Source organism: Trachemys scripta, chromosome 4 (assembly GCF_013100865.1).
Source record: "Trachemys scripta elegans isolate TJP31775 chromosome 4, CAS_Tse_1.0, whole genome shotgun sequence".
Taxonomy (NCBI): Eukaryota; Metazoa; Chordata; order Testudines; family Emydidae; genus Trachemys; species Trachemys scripta.
The window spans coordinates 45745748-45760508 of record NC_048301.1 but is presented as its reverse complement, the minus strand read 5'-3'; the positions used below and the strand labels follow the sequence as shown (position 1 = coordinate 45760508).

Here is a 14761-nt window from a genome sequence, read left to right as displayed (position 1 = left end):
TTTTTTTTTTTTTGTTTTTTTTTTTGAGAACTGGACTGCTGTGTTAAACTAAGACCTCACCTTTGGGTCAAATTACTTACCATTTTGTGCAGTCTATTTTGGAGTCGCTTTTCAGCTGGAACTTTCAAAATACACACTAAGTGTTCCTGTTGTCAAAGACATCAAAAGTAGGTGTCGAGGTTTCATGTTGGAATTTGTGAAACAGAGATCACCATCAAACGTTCAGTGATTAAATCCCTTTCAGTCTTTGTATTGTGCTCAACCCCGCATGACCTAGATGAAATATCAACCATTGTTTTGTAGAGACCTTGGACAGTTGAAGCAACAGTAAAGAGTTTTGCCTATGGTTCACTGGCATACTCAAGACAACTAAGTAGAGTAGATTTGGGTTGAAGTTCTTGAACACACTGCTGCTGGAGACAAAGACTTAGTGGACTTGGCTTATTTGCTCTTTTGTTGCTGTTGCTACCTTCTAGCAACACTGCAGTTGAAAGATTTTCTCAGATGAACTTGATAAAAACAAAACTGTGCAACAAGATGCAAGAGGAACTTTTAAAAAACATTCTTTGTGTTGGACCATATATGCAGTGACACGAGCATATATGCAGTGACACGAAATCTGTTGTGAACAGTTTGCACCAATGAAATGATTGCACTGTTCACTGGTGATATGTGTGACCACCAACAGAAGCATTCTACTTCTGATGAAGACTGCTATTTTTAATTCTGTCATTAGCCATATTTTGTTTGAAACATCTGCCAACCCTCTCTTGGGATACAGGTACCAGAATGGGGGTTTTGATTTTTGAATTTGATTGCCATCTCATAGCTTTGTTGCTAATGTGGATGAACTTCTGCTAGGGCATGTAGCTTTTTTTTATTTTTAATCAAATCTAGGTATCTAATTAAAGCTTTTGTTTGGTCTTACATCAAATAACAATGTATTTAATAAAAATCTTCACTTCGGTATACAGATTGGGCTATTTTTAAAGTGACTTTGGGTTATTAATGCAGTAGAAATCTGGTGATTCTTCACCCTTGTATATAGTTCATTGTATTAGTGTGGTTGTGACACATCAACCTCAATTTGCCTCAATTTTTGTAGGAAAATTCTATCCGCTGTAAACCTAACCTGCCAGTTTTCAGGCTGAGGTGACTAGATTTGTGAGCAAACTCAGGTTTATAAGGGAAACTGAGCTGCAATAACCACACAATTACTTGTGTTGCTCGAGAATAAGGTATGCAAATTGAGTTTTAAACATTTTTAATCACCAAATTTGCAGGGTCAGGAGCATCTTGCAATGTAAAATTCAAAGCAATTTTTCACCAGCTTTTGCAGGGTAGTCCATATTTTGCTGGATTTCTTTCAATTTGAGAGGGTTTTTTGCACCAAGTTATGGTAGTCACTGTTGTTTACTCAATACGGAGGTGTTGCCTCTTTAAATTAGTATACTATGTGTATGCAGGTAACTTTTTTGCCTTAGAAAATCAGTTGAGAATTTATACCAGGGGTCGGCAACCTTTCAGAAGTGGTGTGCCAAGTCTTCATTTATTCACTCTAATTTAAGGTTTCGCGTGCCAGTAATACATTTAAACATTTTGAGAAGGTCCCTTTCTATAAGTCTATACTATAGAACTAAACTATTGTTGTATTTAAAGTAAATAAGGTTTTTAAAATGTTTTAAGAAGCTTCATTTAAAATTAAATTAAAATGCAGAGCCCCCCAGACCGGTGGCCAGGACCTAGGCAGTGTGAGTGCCACTGAAAATCAGCTCGCATGCCGCAGGTTGCCTACCCCTGGTTTATACAGCTACTTCAAGCAGGAAAGTAAGAGATTCAGTCTTGCATCTGGTTTGTCTTACTCAGCTAATCTGTATTGCTGTGTGCACAATACATTTAAAAAAAAAAAAAGCCATGCTGTGTAAAGTAATAAACTTTGAACAGGGCTGACTTTTTTCAGAGATGTCTAGCACCCACAACTTCCATTAACTTCAGCTGGACTTTTGGGTTCCCAGTACCTTTGAGAATCAAGATGTGTGTGTGTGTGTGATGCTGTGCTACATTTTATAACCCTGGAGGGACCAACTTTTTGCTAGGCACTGTATGAACACACAGCATTATGGGATCCTGGTCCTTGACTGAGGCTCCTAGAGGCTGATGGAATTCAAATAATAAATTGTTCCTTTCCTCCCTTTCATCATGTCTCCAGGCACAAAGAAGCTATCACCAAAGTTTGCCCCGCACCCCCAAAAGCTTAAATGCCCCTCCCAATTACAGTGTAGTTGCAGAAGATTCCATCCAGCCGAGAAGCCTAGGAGTGGAAGAAACCAGCAAGCACTATATTTATCACCACAGGACAACTGTTGATATGCAGGCATTGAAGCTGTGCCTTCCATGTCATCACCCATGCAGATTGCTATGTTTAACAAAAAATAAGGAGGTTGAAGACTTGAGTGGTATTTGTGTAAATCAGTCTGATACAGACACTTTGTTAAAATTCCCCATGGCAAACTTATGCTGCAGTTAAGGAGGAGTCAAAAGAGCATAGTATGGTCGCACTTGGCAGAGCTCCTTGGGACCGGATCCGACTGGTGTTGTAAATCCAGACTCTCTCCATCTGGATATCTGTGAGGAATTGTCGCTGTACTTCAGAGAGAGAACTCCTATCTGAAGTGGCCTCATGGGGACATCAAGAACAATGGGTCTAAGACAACCCTTCCTCACAAACAATGCAGCCTGTCTGTCCAAGTAGTAGTCATGGAAATACTAACAGCAACTGGAACTGTCACATGTCTTTTTAACTCTTCCAAGCTAATAAAAGAGCTGAGAACACTTGGAACCATTCCTAAAAGATGGTAGCATGTCTCTCAAATAGGAAATTCTCCTTTCTAACCAAGAAATAGACAATAGCCTGACCAGTGCTAAAGATGCTCCTGCCGCCACCGCTACTACTAAATCCTAGTGACCTTGCCAGTTACCATCCGATACGCTTTTCTTCAGGAGGTTGTATCTCTATCATGAACAGAAGTTGAACTAAAAAAAAGGTGGTATTATCAAACCCACCTTGTCTCTGTTTTCCAGGCAAGCTAGTCAAGAAGCTAGTCAAAAAAGCTCCAGAGTCAATAGTGCTCTGCTGGTATCCTGGTTATTTTAGAGTTTAGGGACAAGGTATTGTTCAGAGACAGCACCAATTGCTCTAGGGGATGACCTGTCTGTGTACAAGAGAATTATATCTGTCCTCATTAATAGATCTGACACATTCAGTGCTAATGAAATTCTCTTGTCTCCACCCCATGATATTGTAGGGGTGAACAGAAATGTCCTTTAAATAACTCTGTGTCCGCACTTAAAATTTTGTGTTTGCTCATGCTTGCTGAACTCTGGTGCATCTAGCTAACTTTCTTCTGACTCCCCTGCCTTTGAGTGGTGAGAGCTCACAATACGCATCTCTTGAGACACTTTCCCTTCTCTTCTGCCAATAAGTCCTCTGGGAAAGATTAGGTGAGAAACTCCTAAAAGAGGATGGGGCAGCGGGGGGGGACGACAAAGCAGAAACTCTTGTGGAAAAACACTTTTCAAGTTCTCTTGTACGTTATAGAGAACAAAAAGGCAAATTCCACCATGAAAAAAGATAAGATTTGGAGCACGTATCCAATACCATCGGGGATTCTCTCCATTTCTAGGACATTTAACATTTATCTGCATCTAAATTAAGAAAGCAACTAAGCCTCTGCATACCTCTGTGGTAATAGGAGGTGTCAAACAAAGTTTTTAGGAAGTCTGGCAGAAGATCTTTGCCAAAATCCAACATTCCTTGCTTTTAAAAAAAAAATGGTACTTTGATCTCTAAATGCAAGTATATTTAAGGAAATATTCAGAAATGTCAATAAAATAACTCTGGCAATGGTGATGAATCTGTTTTTATTGCATTGCTTTAAAATATTTATTTAAATAGGCACTGAGGCTACATCTACACTACAGGGGGGAGTCGATTTAAGATACGCAAATTCAGCTACGTGAATAGCGTAGCTGAATTCGACGTATCGCAGCCGACTTACCCCGCTGTGAGGACGGCGGCAAAATCGACCTCTGCGGCTTCCTGTTGACGGTGCTTACTCCCACCTCCGCTGGTGGAGTAAGAGCGTCGATTCGGGGATCGATTGTCGCGTCCCAATGGGACGCGATAAATCGATCCCTGAGAGGTCGATTTCTACCCGCCGATTCAGGCGGGTAGTATAGACCTAGCCTAAGATAAATGAGGGAGATTCCTATACATGAGCTCTTTTGGCTGCAAAACCAAGAAAGCAATTAATATAATGAAAATAGTCTTCAAAACTGAAGAACTATGACTTTCTTTTTTTAGTGGAGGTTAATCTATACAAAATATCAGTCTATGGATAACCAATACAACTCCATGGACTATGCACTCATTTTGTGTGGATTGCTATTGCTTCAACTAACTAAACTGATCTCCATTTCTTCTAATTCTAGAAGAAACCCAGTTAGGTTAATTTCTTTTATATACCACAGCAAATGTAAGGTAGCTTTGAAATTTGGAATTGTCTTCAGCAGGGACTTTATATCCGCTTATAGCTAAATCTTTAGCTTACAGAACATCAGTAGCTGGTTTAGTTTTTCATAAATTGTTTATTGTTAGCTTGGGTTTCAGTTGTACAAAACTGGTAACTTCATTTCCAACAAATTTATTCTGAGATATTATTCTCCCAAAAAAACCCTTTTAATTTTCAGAAATGGATGATGAGGACTGTGAAAGAAGAAGAATGGAATGCTTAGATGAAATGTCCAATCTTGAAAAACAATTTACAGACCTCAAAGATCAGTAAGTAGTCAAACATTTTTAAAAAGTCTCTTCCTTTGGGGGCTCATTCTTTCAGTAGTGCTATAAGTGACCACGAACAGTCAGTCTTTCTTTTCCTGTGTTGCAGGAATTACTCTTATCTGGAAGAGGATTCTACCATTCCAGCAGCTGTTGACTCTTTCTAAAGAGCATAATGTTAAATTGGCATTCTGAGATGAAATAATTGTGCGGGTAGTCAAATTTCTACTTTATTCTCTTAGTAGAATTTTTAGTGGGAAGATAAATGTAGATTTAGAGTAAGAAAAGGGATCTCAAATGCAGTTGCTGGGTGGAGGTGCCAGCATGAGTCTCCTGTCCCAGAATGCTGAGGGGATATATGTAGACCTGCATTCTTGTGGAGGTGGCATCAGGACCCCTTTTGCTTCCCTATGTCATTGGTACCACTATATATGCAACAGAGGCATTCCCCCAGCATTAATTAAAAGCCTGTCTAAAATTAAGTTTTCAACATCAGTGTAACAGACTGCAAAATTTGACTTCTCTCTCAGCTGATAGTCTCACCAATAAAGGTGTGTTTTGAATTGTCATTTACATTTTGTTTTCAGAAATAATTCTGTAAGGTCAAAAATTTGTGCTTTAGCAGCAATTGATACCTATTTAAGTTCTATCAGCCTACTTCTCTCCTTCACTGCTCTAGATAGGTTTATCTTTAATAGACATGAAGTGAAAACTAAAACAAGCAGGTGAGCTAGTATTGATGGTTGACCATTCAGCTTTCAACTTAACTGATCTGCAACATTTTTTAAAAGTTATCACTATTGAACCCAGAGGCTCCACTTGAGAATGGGGCTCTGTTGTCTTACGAACTGTAAAAACTGTTTAATAGATACATTGTGATCTTCAGACTTAACCTGTCCGTTCTGTAGGTAAAGGATTTTTCCCACATCGCTCTGCCAATTAATATCAACTTGTTCAGAAGGGAGCAATTTTAGAGGTTTTAAAATATCAGCTCATTTTCCATGCCAGTTGAGTATGCGATATCTTAGCTGAAGGTGCCAGTTAGTGTTATGGTGGGAATATTTTATGTGGTATGCAGAATCTGTCCACTAAGAACTGATATGAAGGCTCATCTTTTCATGTAGGTTGCTCATCTTTTTGCATGTAGTGTTATTTGATAATTCAGTTGCTGACAATCTGGGTAATCATCGTAAAAGTTTCTGTATACCATCACCAGTTCCTAGTCACCAATACCAAGGGGAAAGTGTGTGGTGTTGGTTTTTTTGTTGTTGTTGAAGCGATCATACTCTGCAATGCCATTAATATCTGTGATTCCATCTTCAGAAAGAAGGGATAGAAATGCTATGCTTGTACATCTTTCCTAGAAGGGTGAAGTATACAAAAAGAAAATAGTTTACTTTCAAAGTGACTTTTGTCTTGGAATTTAGAGTGGCACCAGATTTAGATTTCTAGGTTTTAGTAGATCTGTCATGGGATTATTAAACTTTGACTGTAGATATGGGATCGTCTAAAGAATTTTTGCATACGAAACTTTCATTTCTGCTATTCTGCTTGTATTGGCTCTTAAGTAATACGCTACATTTTTATTTTAAGACTTTACAAAGAAAGATTAAGCCAAGTGGATGCAAAACTACAGGAGGTTATAGCTGGAAAGGCACAAGAATACTTGGAACCATTGGCAGCTTTACAAGAAAACATGCAAATCCGAACAAAGGTGGCAGGTAGGAATGTGACATGATTGTTGCTGTTTAACAGTGTAGATCTACTATGCAACTTTAAAGTCAGTTGACTCATTCTAGAACATGTGACTATTATAAATTTGTAATACCTCAGAAGAGAAATCTAATGGACACTTTTTTAGCAGAATAGATTGTCTGTCTGTCTCCTCAAGGTACCATCTGATTAAACCCTAGGTAGTGTGATGTTAACTTGTGCCACATCTGTTCTCTGTCTCTGTAGCATTGTACAAAATGATTACACTTCTGCATTAATAAGGGCTGCTATTTCTATTAGTGTCAGAGGATTTCAAAAATAAAGGATATGAAAATGTGAAGGAGACTTTTGCCCTTGGATTAATCTCAAATTGATAAAATTTTTGAGTACTTTCTTTACAGCTTTAAAAATCTTGTTTTGAGTTGTGATGCGAGTTGTCTTTTACAAACTTTAAAACTGCTACTGTATTTTATTAGAACTTGTTAGATCCCTTAACGTACAGTGCTAGAAGACAATATGATACACAAGCACACTTAAGCTTGTAATTTTTAACATCTAACACACTGAATATACTCTAACACTGTCTAAAATAGTTTCTGGTTATAGTTTTGTATAACCAGTTCAGCTGCCTTGTAATGCATGTCTCCAGACCTTACTGTGCAGAGGATATAGGGCATGTAAATTCCTTAACAATGGGTCTACAGCAGTTGTGCAATTCTGAACCCAAAAAAGAAAAAACAAATAATTCCAGGAATTTTAAACTCTGAGCATTTAGCTAAATTGGATCTTAACATCTGGATACAGTTTTAATAAGAACTCTTGTCAACTCCATTTTGTCTGCTGAGGTAGAGTATTAGCCATGCCTCATGGCAGTTACAGGGTATGCTGACATGACAAAGAAATTGAAGAGGAAAACAAAGATCTGCTCCTCTTGTTCTACCCCATTACAAAGTTTTTTGGATGGTGACCTCTTCAACCAGATTAATCCACAGATGCTCAACCTGTCTGTGGTAGGAAAGAGGTGTCCCCTAGGACAGGTTAGAAAAGAGCCACGAGGAACCATGCCTACCTCCTCTGAAGGGAGAACCAGCAGAAATGAAATACAGCTAAACAATCTGAAAAAGTACAAAACTGCCTTGGCTTGCATCATTAGTGCTGGTGATCACAAGTACTGCCAAAATCTTTTTCCTCATCACTCAACTCCAGGCCATAAAGCAAAAGCAGGTCAGGCCCAGAGGATCAAGAGGGATCTTCTCTTTATTCTGTGGGTTCCTCTCAATGAGGTTTTCCCTACTGCTCCCTCATATAAGGATAATTTAGGATTTCGGGGGCTAGTCATTCTTTCCCCCAGAAAGATCACCTAACCCTTCTTCAATCCTAGATATCCTCTTCAGAATTGGTCTTTCCCCTGGGATTGACATATGTTGTAATGTGCCTTGTTATCCTAACCTAGGTCTTGGATCCCCTGGCTCAAACCTCAGACCTGTACTGCAAGCAGTGGTGTAGCTAGGTGTAGCAAACGGGGGAGCAATCACCAAAAAGGTGCCACCCGCTGCAGCGCTTTTACTCACCCAGCGGCACATTTACTGACAGGGCGGCACTCCGGGTCTTCAGCGGCATTTCGGCGGCAGGTCCTTTGGTGCTGCTGAACACACCCGGAGCGAGTGAAGGACCTGTCGCCGAAAACCTGGAGCGCCGCCCCATCAGTAAAAGCGCCGCTGGGTGAGTAAAAATTAAAAAAGCACCAAGAAATTGAAAAGGCGCCGCTTGTGCTCAGCAGGAGAGCGGCCGCTGCCCTGCTCCCCTCCTAGCTACGCTACTGAGTCTGGAGTCACAATGGTATGGAGAGGCAATATATTGAGATTCCCTGACCCATTCACATCTTCAGTGCAGTTGGGGAGCCCATTACCATGTCTCCTTCAGAATCTGAGAGTAACCCTAAAAGGCAGAGAGAGAGAGAGAAAAGTAAGCAGGCCTTACCCAGTCGGAGCTACTGTATCACGAATACCTTTCAAGTTGAAGAAGAAATTCATTGTCTTCCCCACTCAGACTAGGCATCTCTCTGAATCAGATTCAGAGGAGTTGGTTCTAGAGAAAACTCCAAAAGCCTGGGTTAGTTGTGGAAGCAATCATAATCATAATCACTAGACTCAAAAATGGCTTTTCTCAAATCTTGAGAAAACAGTAAGGAAAAAGAAAGCTATGAAATCTAAACAGATGGATTACTGCTGGAATTAAGGGTCAGCTATCAGAAGCTGAGCAGGAAGCTTAGGAGAAGGAAGTTTGTCTTGTACTATTTGTCCCAGAATAGTACAAGACCCACGCAGGGTAGTAGCAAGACTAGAGCTTGCTGGATAATTCTTCCTGGTCTCCCCCTTGCCCTTAAAAGAGAGAGGGCAGGAGGATGAGACTGTCTGTCAGGGACCAAACTAGATCTATACATTCCCTTACCTGCTGCCTTGGAGGACATCATTAGAAGCTGCAAAGACCAAAAGGCTGGAAAGAAAGGTAAACTTGTCTGCAGTGTCGATAGGGATAGGATTTACCTAATGAGTAGGGCCCTACCAAATTCATGGTCTGTTTTGGTTAATTTCATGGTAATAAGATTTTTAAAAAATCATCAATTTCATGCTTTCAGATATTTAAATCTGAAATTTCAGTGCTGTAATTGTAGGGGTCCTGACCCAAAAGGAGCTTGGGTGGAGAAACAAAGTTATTGTAGGAGGGGTCACGGTATTGCCACCCTTATTTCTGCAATGCTGCTTCAGAGCTGGGTGGCTGGAGAGCAGTGGCTGCTGGCCGGGAGCCCAGCTCTGAAGGCAGCGCCGTCGCCAGCAATGGCACAGAAGTAAGGATGGCATGGTATGGTATTGCTACCCTTACTTCTGCACTGCTGCTGGTGAGGCGCTGCCTTCAGAGCTGGGCATCTGGCCAGAAGCTGCTGCTCTCTGGCTGCCCAGCTCTGAAGGTAGCACAGAAGTAAGGGTGGCAATACCGCGACCCCACCCCCAATATAACCTTTCAACTCCCCTCTCCCCCATGGCCTCCTTTTGGGTCGGGATCCCCAGTTTGAAAAACACTGGTGAAATCTGTATAGTATAGGGTAAAAGTACACAAAAGACCAGATTTCACAATCCATGACAGCATTTTTCACAGCTGTGAATTTGGTAGGGCCCTACTAATGAGCCTGCTCAAATTAAACACCGCTTTTATCTGGAGAAGGACACAGCATTTCCTATGAGGAGACTTCCTATCAAAGAACTTGATGTACATGATGGTAAACTCCTCCCTGAGGGGAAATAATGAAGTAAGCTCCAGCAGTTTCCATTTGCTTCACTTGGGCCATGCTAGTGTGGACAGACTCCTTTTTCACTTTTTGGGTTTCTTACTGTCACTCAGGAAACCCTGGCCTCTAGAACAGTGGTTCTGAATCTTGCCAGACTACTGTACCCCTTTCAGGAGTCTGATTAGTCTAGTGTACCCCCAAGTTTCACCTAGCTTAAACTACTTGCTTACAAAATCAGACACGAAAATACAAAAGTGTCATAGCACACAATTACTGAAAATTTTGCTTACTTTCTCATTTTTACCATGTGATTATAAAATCAATTGGAATATAAATATTGGACTTGCATTACAGTGTATAGTGTATATAGAGCAGTATAAAGAAGTCGTGTGAAATTTTAGTTTGTACTGGTTTTGCTAGTGATTTTTATGTAGCCTGTTGTAAAACTAGGGCACTATCTAGATGAGTTGAAGTACCCCCTGGAAGACCTCTGAGTACCCCAAGTGGTATGTGTACCCCTGGTTGAGAACCACTGCTCTAGAAGAAACTCTTGCAACCTACTTTTCCTGCATTCCCTGCACAAGTTATGTTGTCAGGCCATGTCTACACTACTAAATTATGTTGACCTAACTTATGTCAGAATACAGCTACTGCAGTTATCAAATCACGTACGTGTGTGTGTGTGTGTGTGTGTATGCACGCACGTTTGGCTACTTATGTTGGCAGTGCGCATCCTTACTAGGAGTGCTTGTACCAATTGTATTGTCAGTGTGAGGCATTGTGGGGTGGTTCCTGAAAGCCACTGACAGTTGATGTAAGCAACACAGTATCCACACTGACACTACATCAATGGTGACTTTCTGGGATGGGGCAGGAAGTTGGGGTGCAGCAGGGGGTCGTTGGTTACCTGGGGTGGTGCCAGCTCCTGAAAGCGGCCTGCACACCCCTCTGGCAGTGGCTCCGCGGTTGGGTCGGGGGCAGCGTGTGGACACGCACATGCGCACACTTACACCCCCACCCCCCCCCACCGGGGCTGCAGGGATGTGCTGGCCACTTCCCGGAGTGGAGCGGGCAGGAAGTCGTCCTAGGCTGTGTCTACACTTTCACTTTCAGCGCTAAAAATTTAGTCGTTCAGGGGTGTGAAAAAACACACCCCTGAACGACAAAAGTTTTAGCGCTGAAAAGCGCCAGTATAGACCGTGCTTACCCCTCGTTCGGGATGGTTATTTTTTATTGCCGGGAGAGCTCTCCTATGGCTATAAAGGGTGACTACACTGCCCATGTAACAGCGTAACCAGTCCTGCTATGCTGCCGGTGGTGGCAGTAGCTGGGGACCCCTGGGCCCTTTTAAATCTCCCAGGGACAGCAGGGAGGGCTGAGAGGCACGTGGGAGCAGCAGGCGGAGCCAGGGGAGAGATCCGGCCCCAAACATTGGTGGACCTGGACCCCCAGGCCCTGAATATTCATGGAGCCCGGGCACCACAGGCCCATACAACTCGCCGCCCCTGGCTGGGATCATAGAAAACTGACATAGCAACTCAGATACTATGAAAGGTGCTGACATAAAGCAATATTAGACCTCATTCTTGAACAAATTATTTGAAGAGGAAAGCTACTCAGTTCATTTGCATTATAATACTGTGATTTGTCCTCTGAAAAGTGCAAGATCTTCCATACGTGCACATACCAATGTTATCCAGGGTTGGGATATTTAACATAGTCAGTAGTCTTGTTCTCAGTGTTGAGGAACACCACCCTTACCATGAATCATCCAAATACAGATACACATAGTCCTACTTCTTGGAGAGGAAAACTCAAATAATTTTGAGAAGCTTTTCATGTTTAATACATTAAACAGGTGGTTACATTCTCTGCTACAGAAGTTTTCTAAATTGTCATGGTATTTGACCTGGCCAGAAGCTGCTGCTCTCTGGCTGCCCAGCTCTGAAGGTAGCACAGAAGTAAGGGTGGCAATACTGCAACCCCACCCCCAATATAACCTTTCAACTCCCCTCTCCCCCATGGCCTCCTTTTGGGTCGGGATCCCCAGTTTGAAAAACACTGGTGAAATCTGTATAGTATAGGGTAAAAGTACACAAAAGACCAGATTTCACAGTTCAACAGTGTTTTTGTTCCATCTGTAATCCCCCTACTGTTCACCACCCCAGTTTGAGATTGTACAAGAATCAGGTATGTCTGCCTTGTAGCTTTTTACAAAACTTTGGGGAACTGGGCTTGAGATTCCTCAGTGTGCTTGGCATTGTGTGCCAGCATGTGGTCACCTCAGTAAAGACCCACTGAGACAAACGACCAGAAACAAAGCTTCATTTTGTAAGGAAACATCAGGATTGCAGTCCAGCAGCCTCTTCTCTGCTTGCTTCAGGCTCCCTGCTTCAATGCTAAAACTTCCTGTTGGGAAGGCAGAGGGTACTCTGGCAGGACCCAGGAAGTTTTCCCAACATGCAGCAGTTTGTAGTCCACTTATAGTTCTTACTGCTGCTGCTGAAACACACTGGACCTTGGGATACACAGCCATCAGTCAGTTAGCAACCAGGGAGGTTATAAACAAATGGTAAAAGATTTAAAACAAATAGTCCAAATCTTTTCTCAGCACACTTTATCAGCCTCTTCGCTTCTTTAGCCAACTTGCATATTGGTGTGAAACAGCATCTAAGCAAGTGCACTCCACTAACTTGAAATTTTAATTCTAGCCTGAATCAGAAGTGCTATATTATCATGTCCCATTAATCAGTAATAGCATTCATTTCAGTTTTATTTTATAGTAACTCTATTTCTTAAACTCTAAACTTAATATCTAAAACTGTTACCCATACTATATTCTCATTACCCAAAAGTGAGTTGAAAAGATGTTTTGTTGGTAAGCAGTTCACTGAATATGAGAAGAACATTTAAGAAACGTGATGATTTGTCTTCTAACATCTTAATCCTTCACAGTGTTAGATGGGGGATATAATTGAGTAAAACTTCAGTGATAGAAATTGTTCATTCTAGGTCTCTTATTGCTAGATTAAGATGTTAATCTGACATCTGTTGTGTAGGGAGGGTTGGAGAAGCAGGCTGAAAGTTTTTAAAAGCTAATATTTGCTGACACAGGTATGTATGTATGTATTTATTTTTAATAAAAGTGGTTATTCAAATCGGTGTGTAAAATGCCCTTTTAATTTTTAAAAGTGACTTTTTTTTTTTCCCTTGGGAGTAGAGAAATTGCTAATTTGTACTCATTTATTGGGGAAGTGCTTGTGAAAGACCAACCGAATTTGCAAACAAATGTACTGGCATAAGACAGTTTTTAATTCTATTTTAACTATTGAGAGCCCTTAATTGAAAACTTATATGAGCAGAAATGGATGCAAATAGAATTTGAGGTTACAGAGAATTCAGTGATTTTTGAAAACTGCAAGAGACTGTCCAGGAGATTCAAGTTCTCCAGTTAGAGAAGAGAAACAACATGGACCACTAATAAGAATGGAAGAGCACTTCAGTTCCTATGCTTTCCAAGCAAGAAGCTTGTCCTCCTAGGTCACATAGGTGAACACAAGAATAACCCTACTGGGTTGGACTATTGGTCCATCTAGCCCACTAACCTGTCTTCCGATAGTGGCTGCTGCCAGATGCTTCAGAGGGAATGAACAGAACAGGGCAATTTCTCAGGTGATCCATCTTCTGTCATCCAGTTCCATTTCTGGTGGTCAGCGGTTTAGGGACACCCAGAGCATGGTGTTTGTCCCTGACTATTTTGGCTAATAGCCATTGATGGAGCTATCCACCATGAACTTACCTAATTATTTTTTTGGACCCTGTTATACTTTAAGCATGGGATGTTGTGAAGGCCAATTCAATCTTTGGCCTATCTCATAAGTTTGCACTCAAGATCAATGGTTGTGGAAGCTTGTGATGTGGGCCCCTGTCTCTGTTAGCCTCCCATTCATTACTATTAAACGCAATACTGCGGTAGCACCTAGAGACCTCAGCTAGGTTGTGGCCCCATTATCTTAGTGCACTGTATGCACATAAATGTACCTTTTTAAAAAATATTGCGCTCTCTGCTTGAAACAGTCTTCCTCCAATGCACCAAGTTATCTCAGCCAGAAGTGGCAAAGCTGTAACATAGTAAGTCTCTTGTGTTGCATTGACAGAATTTTATGGGATAAATTAGTTTCTTTTCCACCTATATTGCCAGCAAGATAAACTTGTAGTCTGCATAAATACAGAAGTGAACAAAATTGAGGACAATTTTCTCTGCAGCCTCTTGAATTCAGTCAGTTATTTTTTCCATACAAGTTTTATACTCTGTGTACAGTCTGAACACTGTCAATATGTAAAATAGTATTTTTTTTGCATATGCGCATTACTCTAGGGCTAGCAATAGCAATCTTGACAGATAATTCTGAAATCAGTTACTCTTTTTTTTTTTTTTTTTTTTAAAGTAATAATGCTGTAATTTGTCTGGTTGCAGGTATCTATAGAGAGCTCTGTTTAGAGTCTGTAAAGAACAAATATGAATGTGAAATTCAAGCTTCTCGCCAGCACTGTGAGGTATTGTCAACTTATTTAAACTGGTGGCTAATCAAGTCTGTCCTTAATGGATGTGCAACAGTTTCCAAGATCGGTCCATTTTAAGTTTGTATTATTGCTGTAACTTCAATATTTTGATGTAACTTTCTTTATAATTTCAAAAGAAATACATCCTTAACAACTTAAAGAAATGAGACCTCAGCTAGGTGTCAGTTTGGTTTACATAAACAAGATTAATACTACTTTCATTAACAGGGCCCGTCTAAGATTGAAAAGACCTCCGATCATTTTTGGAATCTCTTTTATATAGTAGGCATCTGAGAAAATAGTTAGTGGTATTCTACCATAAATACAGCACTCACATTTTGCAATAATTCTATTTTTAAAAG

The 14761-nt window shown here is 40.8% G+C and overlaps 1 protein-coding gene across 1 annotated transcript in view; it reads left to right on the top strand.

Annotated features, from left to right (window-relative positions):
- BRMS1L (BRMS1 like transcriptional repressor) overlaps positions 1 to 14761 on the top strand; it is a 43045-nt gene that overhangs the window by 6213 nt on the left and 22071 nt on the right. Inside the window, exons 2-4 of the mRNA XM_034769242.1 lie at positions 4750 to 4840; positions 6431 to 6558; positions 14314 to 14393. Of these exons, the coding sequence (XP_034625133.1) occupies positions 4750 to 4840; positions 6431 to 6558; positions 14314 to 14393 (299 nt within the window). The remainder of the gene's footprint in view (positions 1 to 4749; positions 4841 to 6430; positions 6559 to 14313; positions 14394 to 14761) is intronic.